Below are 17,985 nucleotides of genomic sequence, written 5' to 3'. Positions count from 1 at the left end.
ACCAGTGATTTTGGTGGAAGCTGTGACCTTGCTCAGGTCTATTAGTTGGGGAAGCTAGCTCTGTGCCTCTCCTAGCTGATCACTCCATAGGAAGCCTTCTGCATGCTGCTCGCTCTCTCACCCAAACACTGCTCACTCCATTTTACAGTCAGTTACCCTCAGTAACAACAAAGAATGCAGCAAGATGACAAGGATCTCCTAAATGGGGCAGGCACACAAAAAGCTTTTTTCCTGTATATGTCAAACTTTTTTTTCTTGTCACTCAGCCTGATGTTTCTTGTCCTCCTCTTACTGCTCAAGCAGAGAGTTGCAAGGTCTTGGAAAACAGCTTTGCTGCAGGAACTCCCACATCAACAAAATCCTCAGAGTTGCCAGTGTTACAACATCTTCCTCAAATTTTATTAAATGCTTACCAAAAAAAAAAAAATATCCAGGTCGCAGTAAATTTAAGCAGAAAGCACACTGATGCAAGAGGAAAGAAAAACTGCCCCCCCTCCAGGAGAGCAGAAACTAGCTGCAAAATTATGCTGACATGGGAAGAGGGTAGGAGTAAGACTTTAAAGAGGGGATGGGGGGCAGGCTAACATCATGAAGATGTGGGAGAGTTCAGAAACAGCCCTGGGAGCTGAGTTCCAGACCTCAGGCCCAAGGCCAGAGTGCCATTCTTTGGGGCTCAGTTTCCCATGTTCACAGCAAGCGCTGACCTCCCCAAACAGCTCACTAGGATGCCCTTTCACCAAGGCAGCTTCCAGCTTAAGAGCAGCAGCCTTAATATCCTAGATTAATTAATAACCCAGAGACCCTGCCCACCTCCAGGAGCACAGCAGGCAGGGTATCAGCACGCCCACCACCTCTGACGCTCCGAAGTGTTTCGGTCACCAGCATTGGAGCAAATCCCTTTCCCAGAAGGGGGAGATACCAGCAGCGGTCAGCACTCCTCCCCTGGGAAAGGAGACCTGCATTCCATGTTAGACAGGGAGAGGAGGGCAGCAGCTGCCTGACACAAAGCTGCTAATGCTGCTAAGACAGAGAAGTGGCAGGAACATTTTGGCACAGGTATATGACTGTGATTAAAGGATGATCTGGGAACTACAGAAAAAAACACCCCTGAACGGGAGTAAGCTGAATGTGATTTGATGTACACAGAGACAGCAGATGGAAGCCCCTCAAAGAGGGACAGAGGCTGCACTGTAAACAGGGGAAGACTCTACCCACAGCTGGCACCAACAGGGTGACAAGTGGCCCTTGCAGCCTCCTCATGCTCAGGATCTGCCCGTGGCCCTCCTTTCAAACACGGGTTCTTTTAGCGGGTGTCTGTTGAGCCCACTCTCTCCCACTACTGTTGTGGCTTTTGGTCACTGGGTGAAGTTCTTCATCACGTAGCAAAAGCCCTGCCAGCTCAGCAGGGCGGCAGACCCCTCTCTTCCCACACTTGAGAAAGAAGAGAGGGAACAGACCCACAGCCTCCCATCTCCATAGCAGAGCCATATTAAAAAAAAAAAAAAGCCAGAGAGTCACAGAAAAGGTTAAAACAGGGGTGGGTTTTGCCAGCTGATTAGTTCCTTTCATCCATCCGGAGGCAGCGGGGTATTGCTCACACCTCGAGAGGAGTCAGGCTGTACCAAAGCAGACTGACATCAGGCAGGAGAAGAGAAACATCCTTCAATTATCTTCTGTGGAGCAGAGGAAATAGTGGCATTGAGGTTTGCATCGAGCCAGGACCAAGCTCAGCTGCAAGAGAAGAAAACAACAAGTTTACGCCTACCATTTGGGCTGCCATGAGCGACACCCTGGGCCGCTCAGGCTGCATCTTATCTAGCAATTACGGGTGGTTTTCTCCCACCCATTTCCACAAAGCCCTGTGGACCAGCCAACAAAGCTCCGGCACTGCAGGACACCACCGTGCAACGTGCCCCCGGCAGAGCCGAGGCCGAGGGCTGCGCGCCCGGCAGAGGTCACAGCTGCCCAAGCAGAGGGAAGGATGATGTGCTCCTGCCCCGCCACCTCCTCCGAGGGGATCAGCAGGTTTCCTTCCAAGCCTGAGAAAGTCACTAAAGCGGCGAGCGTTCCTGCAGCCCCCGGCAGCCGCAGCTCTCCGCTCGGGACCATCTGCGGCGGTATTGGGTTCCTGCCGTTCTCCATCTGCTCCACGCGCGACAGCTGGTGCAGCCGAGGGACTCCAGCACGCAGATGACTTTTCCATCATGCGATAAATGACTCCTCCATGCTGACACTCTCCAGCCATTCCTGGTTTGGGGTTGATTGCAGACAGAGCAGAGCTCAGGAGAACAGTTGGGGGGTCCGAGAGGTCATGACCTCCCCTCCACCCATGGGCGCTGAACCAGCAGCAGGGAAACTTAACCCTCTGAAAGCCTCTTGTCTCAGCTTCTAGCTCAGTTTCCTTCCAGCTTACAGCAACCCCACCCAAGTTTCTCAGGCAGTGTTCTCCCTACAGCCCCTGGGTTTTTCAGCCTTTCTGCTGGCAATACAGCAAGTCCATCTGCCCCTTTGCTTTTGCTGCATTACGCGGTAAGGGAGAAGACTCTCACAAAACTTGCTTGTTGCAGAACTTCTCCTGCATACACACAAAGCTCTGAAGGAAACATGAAAGGCAAGCATGACGGGGAAGGCAAACAAGTTAACAGCTGGTTTCCTTTTGCTGTCTCTTAGCATCTCTCTGCCTCACTAGGCAAACACACAGACTCTGGCACAGTCGCATGCCACGGGACTTACCACCCACGCGGTCTCCAAGACCCACAGCACAGCAGGTTTCAAGTCAGATGGGGTGCTGAGATAGCAGCAAGAGTGACTTTTAAGAGCACAGACTATTGCAGGAGACCACAAATCTTGAGGGTATAGGGCACAAAACAGCCCCTAAGTTCAGGAACAAAGGGAAAGTTTTCCTGGTGCATGCAGATTCTGTCTGAACTTCCCATGCAGGAACCCCCCACGCCCTCCTCGGTGGCACCTGTCAGTTCGCAGCAAGTCCCAGGCAGGATCCTGCTCTGACCCCTCTGGGAAGCTGCGTTTTCCTGGGGGGCAGCAGTCCGTGGGACAAGGAGAATAAAGAGTAGTTGGGAAGTTCACTGCTCTGCCTCTTCAGTATTCCCAGCACTGGCCTGAAGCAGGTCAACCTTTATAATTCTGGTTTATCAGTGCTGCTAGACCACAGCTTATCTGGTAGTACAGGCTGGCCATGGGACCACAGTAAACAGCAGCAGATGAAATCATTCCATAATCAACCCTAACATCAGATGCATGTATTAGCTCACCTTGCAGCAGGTAAGAATCACACAAGCAATCACTAAATCCTGTACAAACAGAATCAGAGTAGTGTTGCACAACAGCAAGCATGCACTTCTCCAACTGAGGCATTTTGGCTTTCGGACCAAGAATAATCTAGAATATCCCACAAGGCTGGGGAAGAGAGCAGGTATATGATGAAGGAATGGGCTCTCAGCCTTTTTTCAGACTTGTTTCTAAGAGTAGCTCTTGGAACAGAGCAAGTCCTAATCCCAGGCTTTTGCCTAAGGCATGAGGCTGATAAGCCACTGGGAATGCCCAACAGTTGTCACCCCCAGCTGGCACAAATCCCCTCCAAGCCCCCTTGCCAAAATAGCAAGAGGTTTCTCATGCCTGCAGCTGAAATAAATCATCAAATCATAGAATGGTTCGAGTCAGAAGGGACCTTTAAACGTCCTCTACTCCAAGCCCTTGCAACGAGCAGGGACATCTTCAACTAAACCAGGTTGCTCAGAGCCGCATCCAGCCTGGCCTTGGATGTTTCCAGGGATGGGGCATCTACAGCCTCTCTGGGCAACCTCTGCCAGTGTTTCACCACCCTCGTAAAAATTTTCTTCCTTGTATCTCATCTGAATCTACCCTCTTTTAGTTTAAAACTCACTACAGGCCTGCTAAAAAGTCTATCCCATTTCTTATAAGCCCCCTTTAAGTATCGAAAGGCCACAGTAAGGTCTCGCTGGAGCCTTCTCTTCTCCAGGTTGAACAGCCCCAACTCCCTCAGCCCATCCTCACAGCAGAGGTGCTCCAGCCCTCTGAGCATCTCCGTGCCCTCCTCTGGACCTGCTCCAACAGGTCTGTGTCTGTCCTGCGCTGAGGAAGTCTGCTGGCAGTAGCGCACTGCTTACTGGACATGCCCAGACCCTGCCCACTGCAGGCTCTGCTCCGGAGGACTTCTCCTCCACCACGGCGAGGGCTTGACCTTGAAGGCTTTGTGCCCCGCATGCCACCTCTCTTCAGTGCTTTCATTTGCTGTTGTGATTTTTTTATAATTTTATTTTTCAACTATTGTTTTTTAAAAAGCCATCCTTCTTCCCACCACCCACAGCCAGTTTTGGCAGATACACCACCTGCTTGCAGCCCAGATCAGCTTCCCAGCCCTGTGCTGACCGCAGCACCGCAAGCCCAAAGGCAGCACCAGAAACTCAACCACAAATCGCCGTTCTGCGCTTCTGAGAGTTTTATTCTGGATAGCGCTCCCACATAGCGGGTATCATGCTACATACCCACACTAACCAGAGCAGGGAGCCATGAGGAACTCAGCAGAGCACGTGCAATAGCCCCACTGGGCAACCCTGACCACCCCACCTCCTCGTACTCATTCCAGGATGCTCAGCTGCATCCAGCACGGGGGTTAAGCAGCGCAGCGATTTATAGCTTTTCCTCCTTCCATAGCAAAACACAGCAGCTCTGTGCTGAGAGCCAGGACAGTCAGACTTCTTTCTGGGGGCTGCCAAAGAGTCATTGCAGGTCAGAGGCTAAGTTTGGTGCTCCTCAGCCTCAGCTCAGGAAGAGAAAAAGGGATGAACTGAGACTAGTTTTATCTTTCTATCCCCAGCACAGAACCTTAGCGCCACCGTGCAGGAAATCTAACCAGTGCTCACTAGAAAGGAGATGGTGGTGAGTTAGTGACAGAGCAGGAGAAGCCGCTGTGCATCCCCCCAGGAGCAGCACAGTGTTGGCCAAAGCAAGTCCAGCTGCAGTTGCCACTGGGGATAAGACCTGGCCCAGCAGAGCACGACCCACTTCTGTTGCACTGAAGGAGGAGTGACAGAGGCAGGACAGCAGCAATGCTCCCCAAGGGAAAGAGAAAACTAGTCTTAAATTGATTTACTAGTCAATCTGAGATTGACTGCAGAAGGAGAAGGTTGCTGCTGTGCTTTACGCAGCAAAAACCAGTCAGGGTTAGTGTTGTGACAAAGCACTTTCCCACCAGATAAATAACTTTAAATGAAAAGTCCAGCATTTCACAGGGACGTCTTTACACTGCTGAAATCAGTCCAGACCAGTGCTGACTGACTCAAATGACACACGGAGTTCATGGCTGTTTTGTTGTACATTACATCGTATCAGAGTATTAATAACTGGAATTTGGAAAGCCATGAAACATTCCCGATTTGTGCCTCTGGAGAATGTTTCAAAGCTTCAAAATTTCAAACCTCCTCTGTTTCTCTTGACATCTCCTTTCAAATCCCGCTAGGACTTGCCAAGACACGGACACCTGGGGTCCCAAGGAACTCTCACCGGATTTTGTGCTAACGCCAGGAGCAGGAGAGCTCCAGGTCTGGCAATACAGCATCCTCCCAGTACATCTCTCACCTTGCTACACCACCCTCACGACCCTCTGAGGCTATCCTGGGAGACTAAGAAAACCAAGACCAATGCACTTCTCCCACAATACTGACTCCATCTCTATGGCTTTTGGAGAGATGGAGAGGGGGCCTTATGTGTGCATATTTCGGAATCTAGCCCAGGGCTAAGCCCACACCAACTCTAAGCTTTGTGTTTTCTTCCAGGAGATGACAATGCTCATAACAGTATCATCCTCCATCCAGCCTGCTCCCATCCACCACCACCTTTCTCCCCCTCCCACCCTACCAAAGCCTGGGAAGGACAACCTGCGGCTCCAGCGGCTGCTGAAGAAGGCAGCCAAGAAGAACGCCATCCTAGCTTCAGAGCAAGCCAAGCCCTTTCGGTCCTGCCTCTCGCCCGTGAACGAGGCCAGCTCTGACCTAGAGCACAATGAAAGCACTCCCCCAGAAGAGCCCCCCAAAACCACAGCCCCCCCCCTCCGCCAGCCTTCCATCCCACCTCTCCATCAAGCCCATCACCCACCGCATCCCCTCCCCTTTCCGAAAGAGCAAGCCTTTCACGCTGAAGGTCACCGAGCAGAGGCGCATTGCCGAACACCTCATACTCACAACCTCCCCGGCCATGCCCCTGCTACACAAGCCAGGAGCTCCTGAGATTCCACAGAAACCTGAAGGCATGGACACCCACCCTCCCACTCCATGTGACCCTTCAATAGCTGTTTTCCCCCAGCCTCCTCCTTCCAGTACACCCAGTAAAGAGCGAGCACCAGAGGTTACCTACGTCAGCAAGGTGCACACGTATTTCCACAGTGTCAAGCCACCCAGGGCTAAGACACCCACATCAAATCAGACCCAAGAAACAACCACCACCAGCCATGAAGACAAAAGGCCTTCTTCTCCGGCACCTGAAACAAGCCACTCTGAACCATCTCCAGGGCAGATACCCGCCCCGCTCGATGACAGCAAGGCCACAGCTCCCACCCTGGAGCCTCCCCTCCTTTCTGCTGCAGAGGCAGAGCCTCCTGATCAAGCTCCCATACCTGCTCCTACTGGGGAGCCCATCAGAGCCCCTTCACCCAAGCCCAGCACCTCCGATACCCACACCGATAAGCCTGCAACCCATGGAAACTACACTGAAATATCTGAATCAGAGAGTGCTCCTGAATTACCCAAGCAAGATGGTGACATCCTAAAACCATGGACACCCAGCCCTCCCTGGAGGCAAGCACATCCAGCCACAGCAAGCCCTGCACAAGTTGACAGCACCGAGGCCACCTCCACGGACACCAACACAGAACATTTAACTCAACCGCAGCTGACCCCCAGCTTACCAAATGCCAGCCCCCCTCTCAAAGCTGAGCCAGCACCATCAGCAGCAGAAGCAGCAAGACCTCCTGGAGCCAATGCCAGTGGCTGGCATCGCCTCAAGAAGCACTTGATGGTGCAGCCAGAAGCATCCAACTTCCCAGAGCCCAAGATGGAAAAGCTGGGACAGGAGGAAGGAAGCCAAGAGAAGGACAACTCTCAAGCAATCATCAGTCAAGACCACAGGCCATTTAAATCGAGGGCAACAAGGATGTGGGATGCTATTTTATACCAGATGACAGTCAACAAGGAGAAGCAGCAGCGAGCAGAAGAAAAACAGCCACGGAAAGAAGAAAGCATCTTTCTTCCCCGCCGCTTACCCATCCTCCTACATAAGCCACGCTTCGATGCCCGGAAACTGAAGGAACTGGCTGCCAAACCCATGACAAAGATCACCACCGCCTTTGAGGTGAGCCGGTTTAGACCCAAAGTGGCTGAGGAGCACAGCAAGAGCTTTAACAGAATGGCATCGGGATGGTCAGTCAACTGAAGCCAGGCTGCTCCACCAGACCCTCACCTCTGGAGGTTCCTACAGGGCATCAAACAAGCGAATACCTATGACTAGGTTTACTGCCTATCAGAGCCTAGCGTAAGGAAAAAATAAAATTAAATAAAACCTCTCCAAGCCAGCAGCCTCATGCTGTGGCTTTAAGAGTTACTCTCCATACGTATATAAGCTTAAACGTGTTAATACACCACATCCACAGGTCACGAGCCAGGAAAAGAAACATGCACTTGTTTTAAGAAGAGCCAACAAGCCACGCCATCTGCAGTAACAGGGGGAAGAGAGGGGAGGGACACGGTGAAGACAAATTCTGGGTAGAAAAAGCCCAGTTTAGAGGAGGAGGATGGAATATCAGTTTATTTTGTTGTGTTTAAGACCAAGATAAATCCTAGAAACAGAAGCAGTTGTAGATGAGACACGAAGGAATCTGGGTTGCTCCACATCTCCTCTAAGGAATCTTAGAAACTGAACTCAAAGAGAACACACATCACCTCACGTCATCTCTTTAGCTTCTCCACTGAAAGTGCACCCCACACTCACTCACTGCGAACGAGGTGGAAGCTCATCCTGCCACCCAAGGCACAGCACAAGATATCCATCCTGCTCTCACACAGCAGTTCCCCTGCCTAAAAAACCAGGCACCATCATTTGATGCCCTCCTTGGTCAGTCTACTAAATCGTAGCGCACAGAAGACTAACTCTGTTGCGGCAGTCAAGTTGTGTTGTGTATTTTACCATGCTTCCAGTACAGCCAGAGCGTGCATCAGCATGTGGGTCGACAACTCTGTCTTTAAACAAGGTGCTTTTTTTCTCGGGGGGGGGGGGGGGGGGCTGTCTGCTAACTGCATGTAGTCTCATTTTCAGGGGGAACATCACGATAGTTGCATACTTACTGGTGCCTGGTGTCCTGAAAAAAGGGTACTTAAACCCCCCAACTCCGTCCATCCACAGAGACAGCTCTGCTCTCCAGCATTACAGCCACCCTTTGCACCTCCATCGCCAGCGGGCTTATAAGCATGAAAGCTGGAGATCAGCTATTTCTGTTTCACAAGGGACTTTGTCATATGCTGAGATGTTCCTACACAGCTAACATAGGATTGCCGTGTTTAGTCCAAACAGGAAACTCAATACACAGCCCTTTTCATACTGTTTGTGTGCAGAGGATATGGACCTGACCAAAATTTCCATAGCCAAACTGTGAACAGACTTAGAAACAAAATCAAGAGCCCCTTTTGCTTTTCTGAAGTCTTCCAATTTTGCAATGATGCTATAAGAGCAGCTCAGTTACCATCAAACCCTTACTGAACTTTTCACTTTGCTGTTCTTATCCCCTTTGTTTTATAACACCTTCCCTATGCCAAGGAATAAAAATTAGAAAACAAGAAGGAAGAATAACCAAGTACCTAAAGTTTGGATATCTCTGACCTCCCAGCTTCCCAAGAAAAAGTTGAACAGAGGGAGGTTGGAAACGCACCAGTAATCACAAGTGGATCCCAGGTAAGCCTCTGCAGAAGAATTCAACGTGCTGCAAGAGAAGACTGTAGCACACAGCAACACAAAATCAAAAGTCAGAGAGAACGCAGTGTAAAACACGTAGAATGCCTGACGCAGATAAAGACAACCTTACCACACAGCACGAAAGCAGCGCCTTACTATCCCACAGCAAGATGGGTGCCTGTGCACAAATCTGCGTTTGTAAGATCCACAGCATTAGCACAAAGCAGAACAGCCGACACTGATTACACTTACGAGACGAAGTGAATCTGGCCAGGGAAGATGGTTTCAGAAGCAACTGTGCCTTAATCCACTTTGTCCTACAGTGAGGACAACCACCCAAAACAAACCAGCAACACCCACATAAGGCTCATTTTGCATCTGCCGGGCTTCCCACTAGGCTGCGTCCACAGCCCAGTCCCACCACGCAGGGGTGGAAGGTGAAGCATCTCCAGTGGGGAGTGATTCCCACCGTGGGAAGCAGAAGGCAGCAGGTCTGGCTGCATGGTTTAGTCCTTTTGTCCCAAAAGCGAAGGGCAGAGGCAAACAGCAGGCACGGTGAGTCCTGCAGAGATGGACCCTGGCACGAGAGCATCACAGAGGAGAAGGTATCAGATGCCTGGAGCAACAGATTCCCACCAGTGCCCCCGCGTTGGGAGCCGCTGCAGCACACCCCAGCCAAGCTGCCGCGCTGGGCAAGGGAAGGGAACCTGCTGGGCACAGGGTTTGGTTTGTTTTCAGTGTCAAACGGCCTTGGGCAGCTTCTAAGAGCCCAAATTGCCACTTAGAGAAAAGCCGTGGCTCTGCAGCCTGCTCAGAGGTCCTGCAGCTCCAGGAGGGAGGGGAGGAGGAAAAACCGTAGCCGTGCTCAAGCAACTAGAAAGCTGATGCGGTGGTATTGGGTAAGTGACACGGGGGCAAGTCAGAAGAGTTTGGCAGCAAAAAGGCAACCACGAAGGGATCCAGCAGCAGGGAAAAAGGATGAACATAGTTGAGGGGAGCAGAGAGGAGCTGGGGAGCAGGGGCCTCGCAGCACACAACACAGCCAGCTAGAAACCCAAGGAGAGAAACAAGCCAAGGTCCTTCAGCCATCAGAGTCATTTGGCTATTCGCAGCCTGTAACACCTTCCTTGTGAAGGAGCACACAGTGTCAAGCTATGGCTGTCTGGAGCCCCAGGGGGACATCCCGTGACACTCACTGGCCTCTCAAGAAAGGGTGCTGGAAAGAGACCAGAGCTGAGGATATCTTCCTTAGAGCTGCTAGCAGCAGCTCAGGTAGGGCAACCAAAACCTGCTTGCTATAAAGAACTGAAGCTCCGTAGGATCCCACCTGGTGCATTGAAACAGACTTCAGGAGAAAGAGGACCGATCAAAGAGGAGACCTTAAAACAGGTTCCTGAAAGCCACAGGCAGAGAATCAAGTTGAAGATACAAGTCCTGTGGGCTCCTCCTCCTTCACATCTAAAACCACAGCTCTGAGCAGGCTTTGCGTCGTACCCCTCAAAGCGGCATTCAGGAGAGCTGCTCTTGTAAATGGGCACCGCAAAAGGAAGAAACCCAAACAAGATGTGCTGCGCTCAAAGCCAGCTCCTCGGGGGGAGGAAAGAAGGAACACAGCCCAAAGAAGAATTTAGAAACAAAAGGTGTTTTGTAGCAGACAGAGCTATTTATAAGCTTGGCTATGAAATAAAGCTTCTTTTTTATAGTAGGAAAAAAGTGAATGAGCTTGTTCTCACCCCCAACAACTTCCTCTCCTCTCGCTGTGCCAGATGCTGCCCAGTTGGATCCAACCAGTTATCACATCCCTCTATGCCAGTCCTCCTTATTGCTGCAACCCTCTACTATCATCCACTCAAGATAACACCGGGATATCTATTAACACAACCACAATAAGAGCACGAGATCCAAAAATCGTTTCAAGAGGGCACAGAGACAGCAACCCAGCTCTGCCTTCCCCCTTGCTGCACATCTGATGACAGCCCTTTCTGTACATTTGATGACAGCCCTTTCTGCTCTGTTGGTCTACCCAGCACAGCAGATGCTCATGTCCTCCCCTCTACAACCTAATTACAGGCTGGTTCCAAGAGGTTGCTGAAATCATTAAAAGATTTTCCCCTGGTTAATTCAGTAAATCTGGGAATTAGACCCCAGAAGCATCTGAATTTCAGGAGTACATCAGCCCCCACACTCAGCCAGAATGCCCTCCAGCTATCTACTTGTCCTTGCAACATCAGAGAGCATAAGAAAAAAAAAATTAAAAAGCAGATAGAGACTATTCCTTCAAACTAGCAAAGGCAAACACATCTTCATCCAAACAGCAGTAGCTGAGGGACTTATTCTGCAGATTAAACTAACACAGGTATTTACGCTTCCTAGTGGCATCAGAAAGTCAGAAACCAAAACAAACCCCTGCTGTGTGCCCACTGGCTTCCAGCTCAGCAAGTCAGACGTTTGCCCAGAAGCAAGGCTCCAGCTGTTACCGTACGGCACCTTCCAACTCACCCAGCAGAAATAACCCCCATGTCCTGCCAGAACACTGCCAGGAGTTTGTTACACAGTGCAAGGTCATACCCCACCTACCTGGTTAATGAGTTCTCCAAGCATGCTATTGCTCTGCAGCATCATCTATCAACACCTTCTTGTACTGGCCGTGGCCTGTTGCAACAAATTTATACCTTTTGCCAGAATGAGTGGACTGAACAGGAGAGAAAAAGAGAGTCAAAGTCAGCATTTTCCTCCTCAAACAGGCAGTCGAGATCACACAATTGAAGCCAGAGGAGCGTGTGATACAGTCGTCTAATCCCAGAGGGCCTGGAGACAGCCTGCTCTGTGCTCCCTTCTTGCCACTTCCACGTAAGCTCTTTGCACAGACCAACCACCGCTTCAAGCAGCAGGCACAGGAGGTGGAACAGGAACGGGAAGATGCAGCACCAGGTGTCACGAGGGAGGGCTCTCAGCCAGGGCTGCTCTCACCCGTGGCAAGAGCCGGTTCCATTTACCACGCTGGCAGCAGCACCAGCTCGGGAACAGACAAGGTATTTTCATCTTCCTCTCCCAGCCTGGACAGTTCAAGCAGTGCATTTTAATGGGCATTCCCACAAATTTGCTGGTCGGCACAAACCCCCAGATCCGTCTGCAAGTGTTACTACTGTCTCAGGTTTGGCTTCGCTTAATTTTGCATGCTTTCTTTACTCTCAAGACTAAAAAGCCTAACAAGAGCAAAGCAACTCACATCTGCAGTTCCCTCTGAGCCTAGAAGGCTGGGGGTCCCAACTCGGGGGCTGAGCACAACATGCCGTTCAAGACACCCTTCGATATTACTGGTTATAAAACAACTTTGCCCCCGTTTTTACTAGGGCTGAAGCAACAGCAGCTCACTGTTAGGAAGAGCTCTTGGGTATGCGGTTGCATTGATAGATACAGGCAGCCCTTGTCCCTGCAGAACACCTGCTCAATGCTTCCACAACCCAGCCAGAAGCTCTTTTTTTTTTTTTTTTTTCCACAGAAGAGCAAGTGCTTTCATGCTCACACAGACAGAAACTCACCTTGATACTGGTCTCAGGCTTGGGATCGCCCTTCTGTTCCCAAAGGCTTCTTTTACTCATGATGTCTCCAGCCACGATATCCTGAGAAGATGATGTTCTCATTACCCTTCACTGCTAACGCTGGTGAACATGTCTTTGGTCACGTCCCTTCCAAACCCACACATCTGACCTCCTTTTTTATTTAGAAGATCACAAAATCTGACCTATGGCAGCTGCAGCTAAAACCCAAGACTGAAAACTTACTCCTATTCCCACTATGGCCTACGTTTTCCCCTCTCTTACTCTCAACAAAAGCCTGGATCAGAGGTCCAAAATATTTATTTTCTTAAATAGTTAGGACATGTTAACATCAAGGCTTTTTTTTTTTTTTACGTGGAAGGAATTTTACTCACATAAACAGAGGTTTGCAACTGATGTGTTACAGAACCAGCCTTGCTGAGAATGACCAAAAAGTGAAATTAAGAGCACAATACAAAATACTCTTTGCATTTTCCAAGTTTACAAGATTTATCATCTTGGTACTAGATGGAAGTCTGCGCTGAGCAGATGGAGCTCAGTTCTAGCCGCTGCAGCAGACCTACGCTTTCTCCCCACCAGCCGATTTTATTCCCATTTCAAAACAGAGCCCCAACCAGCAGCACAGAGGCTTTCCTAGCTGTACCACAGAGAAAAAAAATTGGGACTCTAGCGCAGACAAAGCAAAGCTCTGAGGTCTTTGGGGTCTTTGCAGTGAGCCTTGCATCCTGATGGAGGAGGTCGGATCTCCAACGCAGATGCCTTTATAGCTGGTAGGCACCACCACCGCGCAGTACCAAGGCTAACGCAAGCGTAACGCTGGCTGTGCCCAGAGGCCAGCCCCCCCTCCCCCGCACGAGCAAGGCAAGTCCTGCAAGTGCCGTACCTTACAGGGCAGGGGCTTCGCAGCAGACTGAGCTGTGACCTCTCCGGTCTCCCAGAGGCTTTTTGTGCTGGCTACCATCATGCTGGTGGTGGGAAGGTCGAGAGAGGGCTGTCGGACAGGTTTTGGAGCCTTTGTGGATGTCTGGAAAATAAATGGAGTAAGATCACCATCAGGGAGTGTGTTCTTTTTCCCCCTCCTCTCCCCATAATTGGAGGTCCTCAGGGACGAGGGGTGTAAAAGGAGACCGGCAGGTCTTGCTAGTTCCTGCCAGATGCTCCCACCCTTGAAGCAGGGAACATGATGAGACAAGGATGGCACAGGTCTCTAAAGAAACCTACTTTATGCTGTGAAGGGAGATGGAGACAGAATGGGGTGCTCCCAGCCAAGGGGAGACAATTCAGTTGTCACCTCCCAGATGGTAAGGCTAAGAGGCACGGTGGGAGAGCAGCGCCCAGCAAAGGGAGCTCCTCGAAGGCCGGGGCAGACGGACAGCACAGCAGCCCACCTCAATAGCCTGTGTGTACTGCTCCAGCCTGTCGTCAATCTTCGACACGGGGAGGGGAGGCTGAGTCTTCTTTATGCTGTTACTGGAAAGCAGTGAAGAAGATTAAAGTGATCCCCCAGTGCCTCAAGCAGAAGGGGGGGACTTTGAGGGCCACAGGCGGCCTGTCCCTCCTTCCCCTCCCCGCAGCAGGGCCCGCCAGCACCCTCGGTTTGCAGAAGGGACCTGCGGCACCCCAAGGTCAGCCCCAGAAATACCTTTTCTTTATGGAGCGGTTCAGTGACTCGGTCCTGTCTGTGATCTGAAACGGGAGAGAAAAGGCCAAGATGTTACTTTTGTCCACGGACCTCGGACAGATGTAGGTCACCTCAGCTGACTGTAATACAACCATTTCTTTTCCCTGATCCCTCACCCAGATTTTGGTTAGAAATGCCTCACTCAGCCCCATGTTCCCACATAGGTCAGAGAGACAGGGAGCATCCCCTTTCCTCCTCCTTTCCAAGGCAGGTGAGCAGAATCCCAACCAGTTTCAGGGGCAAACCAAGAATGTGCAGCTTCACTGACAGCTAAAACAGCAACCAAGACTATTTTTTCTACTCCCCCTGCTCAAGGGCCAGGTATCTCTCTCGGGCGCTCAGTCTCCCAGCCAGACCTAACAGAGAGAGTGGCAAGTGTGGAAAGGCAAGGGGGGAAACCAGAGGCCCTACCAACCGCATCTGCGGGAGGAGCCAAGCATGAGAGCGGCACAGGCAGGAGTTACCTCAGGTTACCCACGTCGGAGCAGCACACAGACGGGGCGAGCCAGCATGTGGAGCCACCTGCAAGGCAGCCCTGCAGGTCAGGCCATAAGGAAAGAGAGTTCTGCACCAGGGGCTCCTGTGCAAGGTCTCTCTGGCCAAGGCAGGAAGGCAAGCAAACACATCCCAACCACTGGATAAAGGAAAGCTGAAGCATTGCTAAACCTCACCGCCCTTTCATGCCCCAGAAAACAAGAACACAGTGAGAAAAAAAATCACTTTCAAGTAAAAGGGCAGGCTCTTTCTTAACAGCAGTTCCTACAGAGCCCAGGAGCAGCAGCCAAGTAACAAGGAACCTTCTCTCCCCGTGTCACTGCTGCCTGCGCCGCTGGAAACATCACCCACCAAGGCAGCAGCAAAAAGGCAGCACTAGGTGCTCATTTTCAGATGCTCTCAGGATGCTGGTGCTAAACTTCAGCTGAGCACAAGACAAGACAGTGTCACAGAGAGGACACATTTAACAGCTGCACCCAAGAGCACTGAGCCCATTAGAGAAGTGCACAATCATGAAATGGTGCTGCCCTGGCTAAGAGATGTGCTGGGGAGAGTCACTCTGCAAGGTCCCAGCAGAGCTGTGTGACACATCCCATCAGCCAGCTGCTTCTGCTGGGCAGGCTGCCCTCCTTCGCTCGGTGCTGCAGGAGCTGATGCTTGCCTCCGAGCCGTGACTTCAGAGAGTGGGTCGCTCATCCCCCTGGGGCACTGATGGGCAGGCTGGCACCACATGGGACACAACAGCACTTGAAAGGGGAATCTGGTAGACCCCTGCCTATGTCTCAGCTTCTCAATCACAAGTAGGTAAGGTATCACTAGGAAAAAACCTTGCCAACCCTTCCAGAGAGATGCTGTGCAGCTGCAAGCCACCCACAGGTGCTTCCAAACAAGCAACAGGCTCAATAGAGAGGGGCCTGCAGGTGACAGTAGATCTCAGCATGACAGTCAAGGCAGGAACAAACCTCCCTAAGCTATTTGGAGACCACCGCCCCCTGCCCTGTAAGGCAATTCCTTGCAGGCAGATTCATGCATTTCTCTGGTCCAAAGCATGTTCTGAAGGCCAGAAGACACCACCGCTGCTCACCTGGCCAACCTCAAAACTCAGAGCTCACAAGCAGCCTGGGACAAAACAGGGCTGGTACGAGGTTTCCCCCCTGCCACCGCACACCTCTTTCAGCCCCCAGGTCACACTGGCCCTCTGAACACCCCATCGCACTGCGACCCAACATCTGCCTGCCCCAGATGTGTACCTGGCCTCCACCAGCCACAGCTGGCTGGGGAGCTCACTGCCCACTGCAGATGCTCTTGTCTTTCCACTACCAGCAGTGTTTCTGCTGAGCAATCCCGTGCCAAAACACCTTCTTGGTGGTCAATGTGCTTAATTCTCAGTGCTCACACAAAGCTCTGCGAGCTGGGGTGTAAAGATCCTCCTTCCTTTGGAAAGGTCCCAAGCTCATATTTTTCCTGAGCAGCTTTACATCCAGCTTTGTGTATTGGTGAGCTCTGACATCACTGTCTAAAACACGAAGACTGTATTTCTAAACCTTTCCCTGGGCTAATCTTAGGAGCAGGAGTTAAGCTCAGGTCATGGAGCTATGTGTGTTTTGGGCTTGTAATGACAAAAGTTTCAGCACATGAAAGGTGCTGGAAGAGTTTCCCACATTTCCCCAGCAGTTCCGCTCCAGGGATATGCTTTGGCCACCCCCATCCCACTTTTCAAACCCAACGTTAGCACATGGCCTGCGTCCAAACACACCCTCCCTCCCCTATTCTTATTTCAATTTTAAAAGGCTTCTCCATAATGAGCAAGAACTTGATGGTTGTAGGTGATGAAACCTTCCTCTTACAATCTATTTACTTGTGCAAGAGGAAGCATCCATACAATCCGCCTCATCCGGGAAGTATTGACTAAGCAGCAAATAGCACAGATCTTAACACAAAAAAAGCAAAGATAGTACCAACAAGAGATTAACAGGCTACACAGGCTCCTCACCTTTTCCCTCCATGCTACAATTAACAAGCTTAGGGCTTACAAAGGCAAGGAGCCACTCACTACCGAAATGGCTTATCTGTATCTATTGTATTTAAAAGCACGGGGACAGGACGGGGATTTGTGGACGATGCAACAGAAGTCATGAGATGCAATTCAGGTGGCGTTAAAAATGGAAGTTTCGCAAGAGCATCAATGCAAACAGATGTGATTGGGGAGGACACAATGCTACAGAGATCAGGAATCTCAGTTTAAAAAGCTTAAGTCATACTTTCTGATTTTATTCTAAGAAAGATAGGGGAATTCTAGTGCTTCAGTTTTGGGGGTTTTTTGGGAGGGAAGGAAAACTTCATTTTCTGATTAAGTTCATGTGTAACCTTTGACCACGATCACAAGCTGAAAGCACAGGCATCTTTCTCAGTATTACAATATCCCCTGGAGTCCTCAACGAACTCCAGACTTTCACGGTGACTGGCAAAGCCCACACAGAGACAGCGGCAGCCTCACCGCGCACGCAAGCGAAGCGGGAGGAGGGGAGGCAGACAACCGAGGCGGATGAGCGGAACAGATCAGGCCACTTGTCCCAGCCCGTAGCAGGAGTGGGATAACAGGATTCACACCCTACGTTACCGCAAGCCCTGGATCATCTTTCCTCGTCACGGGTGAGGTGCTGTGGCTGCCCTGCCTCCAGAGGGGCGCAGGCACACGAACCTTCATGGAGCACACCGTGGCGTGGTCCGAGCCCAGCTCCTCCTCTTCCCCGCCGGGGGGGCTTGGGGCCTTCTGGCGCTTTTCTGATGCTTCTTCTTCCTCGTCATTTCTCCTTCTCTTCTTTTCCTGAGTGCAGAAAATGGACAAGCCAGGAAGTGAGCTGGTCAAACTGCTTACTACACAACAACAGATTTTTTTGTTTCCCTGTCTCCAGGCTTCCTGCTTTCCACTAAATAAATACGTGAGCACAGAAACTTTGAGTTCACATCATCTACTTTTGAAACATCCAGGAAGAAGCTCATGTGTCAGTCAGGGTTGGGAATCAGAGAAGTTTTGCAGGTTCAAGGCTCCAAAATGATATGAAAAGAGATCCTTGCATCAGTTTATAAAGATTTCTTACCACTGTGGAGATACGAAAACCTGAATTTCTCATTTAGAGGCCACAAGGAGAGAGAGCAGCTGCCTTTAGAATGAAGGGCTAGAGAGAGTCACACACACGGTTCAAATGCAGAAAGCATACTAGCCTCAGCAAGTCAAAATCCATTTACAACAAAAGATATCTGAAGCTC

The 17,985-nt window shown here is 50.8% G+C and overlaps 1 protein-coding gene across 3 annotated transcripts in view; it reads right to left on the bottom strand.

Annotated features, from left to right (window-relative positions):
- Positions 1–377: 377 nt before the first annotated feature.
- Positions 378–17,985, bottom strand: part of LSP1 (lymphocyte specific protein 1) — a 50,995-nt gene continuing 33,387 nt past the window's right edge. For 2 of the 3 annotated variants that reach the window (XM_056353929.1, XM_056353930.1), the window contains exons 5-11: positions 17,336–17,542; positions 14,182–14,225; positions 13,928–14,009; positions 13,423–13,563; positions 12,522–12,602; positions 11,557–11,671; positions 378–1,731 (exon numbers count right to left, since the gene is read on the bottom strand). In XM_056353929.1, the coding sequence (XP_056209904.1) occupies positions 11,582–11,671; positions 12,522–12,602; positions 13,423–13,563; positions 13,928–14,009; positions 14,182–14,225; positions 17,336–17,542 (645 nt within the window). In that variant the 3' untranslated portion in view covers positions 378–1,731; positions 11,557–11,581. The remainder of the gene's footprint in view (positions 1,732–11,556; positions 11,672–12,521; positions 12,603–13,422; positions 13,564–13,927; positions 14,010–14,181; positions 14,226–17,335; positions 17,543–17,985) is intronic. The other variant, XM_056353931.1, reaches the window with a different exon arrangement.

Source organism: Falco biarmicus, chromosome 10 (genome assembly GCF_023638135.1).
Source record: "Falco biarmicus isolate bFalBia1 chromosome 10, bFalBia1.pri, whole genome shotgun sequence".
Lineage (NCBI taxonomy): Eukaryota > Metazoa > Chordata > Aves > Falconiformes > Falconidae > Falco > Falco biarmicus.
This window is presented reverse-complemented; position numbering and strand designations above follow the sequence as displayed.